Source organism: Gastrolobium bilobum, unplaced genomic scaffold, assembly GCF_033153095.1.
Source record: "Gastrolobium bilobum isolate Gb01-03AN ecotype WA unplaced genomic scaffold, APGP_CSIRO_Gbil_v1 utg8841, whole genome shotgun sequence".
In the NCBI taxonomy this organism is placed as follows: Eukaryota; Viridiplantae; Streptophyta; class Magnoliopsida; order Fabales; family Fabaceae; genus Gastrolobium; species Gastrolobium bilobum.
The window spans coordinates 171,157-177,107 of record NW_026896712.1 but is presented as its reverse complement, the minus strand read 5'-3'; the positions used below and the strand labels follow the sequence as shown (position 1 = coordinate 177,107).

Here is a 5,951-nt window from a genome sequence, read left to right as displayed (position 1 = left end):
TGATCTCAATTTGTTTCACTTGTGCATTGATAACAAATCCAAATAATAAAAACTCCTAAATTAGGAAATTGAGCAAGTTGTGACAGAGAACTTTCAGTTTTAAAATCTTATCATCATCAATATAACAAAGTCTATATAATGTGGCATCATTGTCTGAGATCAAAATGTGCAGAGAAAGAAAAGTCCTAGAACAATAATAATAAAAAATGGCAGGTGGGGCTTTTGTTGCAACAAGTGGTGGAAGGGAATATGAAGGGAAGGTAACAGCATTCGTGTTGGTGACATGTTTTGTGGCAGCAATGGGAGGTCTTCTATTTGGTTATGACCTTGGTATTACAGGAGGAGTTACTTCAATGGAACCATTCTTGATAAAGTTCTTCCCAGCTGTTTACAAACAAATGAAAGATGAAACAAGTCATGATAGTCAGTACTGCAAATTTGACAATGAACTCCTTACATTGTTCACCTCTTCCCTATACCTTGCTGCATTGGTTGCCTCTTTCTTTGCTTCCACTACAACCAGAATGCTTGGTCGTAAGCCTTCTATGTTCTTAGGTGGCTTGTTTTTCCTTGTTGGTGCCTTGCTCAATGGTTTTGCTCAAAATATTGCTATGCTTATCGTTGGTCGTTTGTTGCTTGGTTTTGGTGTTGGATACTGCAATCAGGTATATATATATATATATAATCAAGTTTAAATGTTTCAATGAATGAACATTAAAAACAACAAAGTTCTTAATTAATTAATTGGCTTATTCTCTCCAACATGTATTTATAATATGTGTACACAGTCTGTTCCAGTGTATTTGTCCGAAATGGCTCCAGCAAAGATCAGAGGAGCACTCAACATGGGGTTCCAAATGATGATTACAATTGGTATCCTAATTGCAAACCTTATCAACTATTGGACTTCCAAGCATCAAAATGGATGGAGAATTTCCTTGGGAATCGGAGCTGTCCCTGCAGTTTTGTTGTGTTTGGGATCTGCTTTCTTGGGTGACACGCCAAACTCATTGATTGAAAGAGGTCAACATGAAAAAGCAAAGGCAATGTTGCAAAAGATTCGGGGTACCGACAACGTTGATGAGGAGTACCTAGATCTCATTGATGCTAGTGAGGAAGCTAAAAAGGTTGAACATCCATGGAAGAACATTGCACAACCAAAATATAGACCTCAACTCACATTTTGCACTTTGATTCCATTCTTCCAGCAACTCACTGGCATCAATGTTATCATGTTTTATGCACCTGTCCTTTTCAAGACTTTGGGATTCGGTAACGATGCTTCCCTCATGTCTGCTGTTATCACTGGCGGTGTCAATGTTGTTGCCACTTTTGTTTCCATCTTCAGTGTTGACAAGGCTGGAAGAAGGATCTTGTTCCTTCAAGGTGGCACCCAAATGTTTGTTTGCCAGGTGAATTAAAATCAAGTTTGTTTTAATTAGACCATATACTTACTTTCATGTTTTTTCATTATTCTTGTTTTGTGAGCTAGCATGACTAATATAATTAATTAACCATTGCTTTTGCTTGCTTGCTTGTATATATGATAGATTGCTGTTGGAGGGATGATTGCTGCAAAGTTTGGACTAGGCGGAGAAGGGTCATTGAGCAAAGGTGAAGCAAACTTGCTATTGTTTTTTATATGTGCGTATGTTGCAGCATATGCATGGTCTTGGGGTCCATTGGGATGGTTGGTGCCAAGTGAAATATGTTCTCTTGAAGCGAGATCTGCAGGGCAAGCTATCAATGTTGCTGTGAACATGTTCTTCACCTTTGTCATTGCTCAAATCTTCCTCACAATGCTTTGCCATTTCAAGTTTGGCCTCTTTTTCTTCTTTGCTGGCTTTGTCCTTATCATGACTATCTTCATTGCACTCTTGTTGCCTGAGACTAAGAACGTCCCAATTGAAGAAATGAGTAGAGTATGGAAGTCACATTGGTTCTGGACCAAGTTCATTCCTCAGGACCATGTTGTCACTGCTTGATATCAACAACACAACCCTTTTCCTTCTTCTCCTTCTCCTTAAAGTTTCTTACAATATTTTTTTTTATTTTTTGCAGCAAAACAGACACATTAAACTCATAGTATAATAGTATCTAATAAGATGTATTTTGTATTCCTTTGAAATCTATATATCAATATTTTGTATTCCTTTAAAATCTCGCAACTAAAGCAAGTGATTCTATTTGACTTTCTTAAAAGGATTGGATGTATTTCCCTATATTTTGCTCGGAAAGTCTATTTACACACGCACACAAAAGAAAAAGGTAAAATAAAATTTACGCCAATCTGAATAATCTGCAGTTAAAAAGAAAAAGAAAAAGAGAGAACAATAGATATTATATAGTTTAAAATCTGACAACTTATTTTTTTAGCATTTAGATGGTGAGATATGGTCTTTTTTCTTGGAATAAGTGAAGTATTTCCCTATAATTGTGTTACTAGTTATTGGTATGGATCAAATCTCAAAAGACAGTACTGAGGTGTGATTTTTAGCAGCGCAACATCTTTGCGCATATTGTGTAGAAGATGTCTCCTCAATCGCAATATAAATAGATGGGAAACATTTTCCAATGATGTGTCATAGAAGGAGTCATAACCATTTTATCCTGATAGGTCTCACTACGTGTAAGGCAAGCACATTTACCTCATGTGTGACGTTTTAAGATGTGCTGCACACGAGACTGTGAACCCTTATTTTTTCGTTAGTGGTTGGCCCATTGGATTAGGCCGTAAATAACAAAGAGGAAGTTATTTTTGAGTAGCGTTCTTTCATCTGCTATGGCAGTTATTTTGGAACAATTTCTTGAACTGCACAACGAGGAAGTTTTCGTGTCTGAGCTTTTAAAAAAACTTTTTTTATGTATTGATTTTTTAAAAGATAAAATTATTTTACGTTTGAATATATGATCTGAAAATCACTTTTACATAAAAAAAAATTATTTGGATGTTAAAATAAATAAAAAAAACTTTTTGTAACATCCCGCATAATTAGGAACTTATATTAATTATAATTAAGACTGTGAAACATGCTTGAAACCCGAATTGAATATAGGTGTAGTATGGAATTAAATTAAGTAGGAAAAAATTAATCTATGGTTAGTATGAGTAAGTATATATATGCTTTAAGAAACTAAAATCTCTGGTTAAAAGAATAGGATTGATTTAATATGATCTATAAAATATTTGATTAATACTTAGAAGAATTAAGAATAATAAAACATATAAGGTAAGGGTCATGAGGAGAGGAATTGGACCCTCACTTACACTCATGGGTTTCGGCCCAATGTTTTGGGATCAGCCAAGCTAGCCAACCTCTTAGTTAATCCAATATCTTACCTCAAGGAAATCTGAATGAGTGTTCCCCCATTGGTCAAGTCAGAATGCATGTGAACTCATTGGGCAAAACACACACACCTATCCTACTTACTCTATAGTCCGCGCAAGGGAGAAAAAGAAGCAAAGGTTAGCCTTTTGGTTCAGTACACTAATTAACATACCATGTCGTTTTCCTTGAATCCATGCGCCAGTACCCTCCTCAATAGAAGACTGGTTGTTGCTTTTGATTCAGAATCAAACCTAATGAACCTCTTCCCCAAGACCGTAGACCAACTAGAGAATGGACCAGAGTTTGCATGTTAAATTCCTCCCTTGTTTCCCTCTAAACCATGAGCAATTAGAGAAGAAAAACGTCATATAAGTCTCATTCATTTGTTCCTCACTGATTCAGTCAGGAGCAGTAATCTAAAGGGACAGCATCGTGAGCTCCTTATCTTCTCCTCCCTCTTGTTCAGCCGAAGGAAAACTTCAATGAGGTCCAGCCTTGGTTGGGTCCTCTTCCCCATTACATGCCGCTGAAAATCGATTTAATACAAGGAAGACCATTGTCATTTATTCTGACCCCCTTCTTTCTTGTACGCAAGAGCAAGAAGGAGAAGATGCAAGCACACAGCTGGGTAGTCGGTTCTCCTAGTGTTCGAGCTAATTTTTAGTGTACAAACAGAAAGGTATTGAACCAAACCTAAAACCCTCTTGACTCTATTTGTTCGGCTGCATGTGTACTAAAGAAGAATATAATTCTGTTCATCCCTGTCTCACTGTTAAGTTCGCCCAATGCATGAAATTAAGAAGTATTAGGAGTAATTCCCTTTTCACCTTCTGTGCGGCTGTAAAACTCGTGGTCTTTGGTGTTGGAAATCGACAATCACACATAATCGAGAAAACAGAAAAAGAGATAAGAGTAGAGAGATTGACACGATGATTTACCCTGGTTCACCCAATATAGGCTACGTCCAGCTTGTCTGTACTATATTCACCTCAGCGCCACTCGTTACAAGTCTCTCGGTTTACAAGGCAAATATAAATAGGATTACAAGAAATCCTAACAGCAGCTATTCATGGGCCCAAGCCCAAACTGCTAAGAAAATTACAATAGAAACAGAGGCCTAACCGGGGCGGCTCCCCCGGACCCCCGCCCGCTCACCTGGAAGCGGGACCCCAGTTGCCTTTCTGCTGACCCCGACAATTAGGGTCAACATCATCATGTGAAGTATGAGCCATACCCAACATTTGGTATGTAAATTCAAAGAATTAATTTTGTGAAACTAGAGAATAGTTCCCTGTTATGCGCTTGGGTTGTCTCTTGAACCAGTACAGGAATCTAACTTTCCTTGCTGTAAATACGTGAGGTCAGCATGTTGAGATTAAAGTGGTTGGAACTAAGTGAATTAATAGAGCTTGTTAAACTCAAACCCGCTCTTTTACCCCACCGATTTAACTTGCATGTGCGCTTGGGAGAGAGAGAAGTTATTCTGTTGTCATGGCTAGCTCTTTGTTCTGTTTTGTAAACAGTCCATGATCTTAGTGCATGTGAGTTAATGAACTGATCTTGGGAACTTGGGTCATGGTTCACCTTAAGTTCGGAACTGTCTTTTTAATTAGAAGCAAATTATCAAAGCTTACATGTACTTAGGGTGAAGTAGACGGCTTATTAAAAGAAAACCACACGAACACATGTTGTGTAAAAGGGCTATGTGAATTAAAAATAGTAGACTCCTAGGGAATGGTGGAGGAAGCGAACTGTATATGTATTTAAGACTTGGGACTTCTCATAGTTAACAACTTGGTTACATAACATTTCAGTCAGAAAATTTAGCTAGCTAAGGACTATGAAATCGGTTAAAATACAAGAGTTAAAGAGCATTGATATCAATTATGAATTATAGGAATCAGAATTTGAAATTCTGTTTTTGGCTTGCTTGCTTAGGTGCACGTAACCCTTATTGTGTGGGCTGAATCTTGGTGCTAATTGATTATTGCTTGGACATAAGGTATGTGTAGGCGGTATTACCTAATGTGACTATTGGCTAGTGTATGGAATTGTGATGTGTTGCTCACATTTGTTCTATGTATGTTATGATGATGATGAGCCAATGGTAAGAATATGAAAGGATGATATGATATATGCATGCATTTTACATCATAATACATTTTTCTGTTGGGTGCGATTGCATAACATGGCATGTATACTTGATTCATGACATCTTGAATATATATATATTTGTATTGAGGACATGTGACTGAGCATGCATCATATAGGCATGCCTGGTACCAGGAGAGGGGACACTTGGCTTCAGTCCGCATAGGTTCCACAGTGGGATTCACCTTCATGGGAGCCATTAGGAATACCCACTGTGATGCTACGCGCACGACGGTGCTATGAGCGTAAAGGAAAAAGGGCGTTATATACGCGTTATGATATATGATGAAAAGGATTAAATGTTTGAAGTGACTATTTATGATTTTGTGCCTAGTTAATATTGTTGTATTATGGTTTTTTGCCACACTACTGGGATTTTCTCTCACCCCTTTGGGGCTGCTATTTTTACAAAATGGCAGGAGGACGTAAAAGCTTTTGAGGACTTGGATATTTGTTGTTGGCTTCTACTGT

At 37.6% G+C, this 5,951-nt stretch overlaps 1 protein-coding gene across 1 annotated transcript; it reads left to right on the top strand.

The window, feature by feature from the left end:
- Nucleotides 1-206: 206 nt before the first annotated feature.
- LOC133301585 (sugar transport protein 10-like) lies at nucleotides 207-1,985 on the top strand. Its single transcript, XM_061501237.1, has 3 exons — nucleotides 207-665; nucleotides 789-1,412; nucleotides 1,551-1,985. The coding sequence occupies exons 1-3, from the start codon at nucleotides 207-209 to the stop codon at nucleotides 1,983-1,985; spliced, it is 1,518 nt and encodes a 505-aa protein (XP_061357221.1).
- Nucleotides 1,986-5,951: the final 3,966 nt, after the last annotated feature.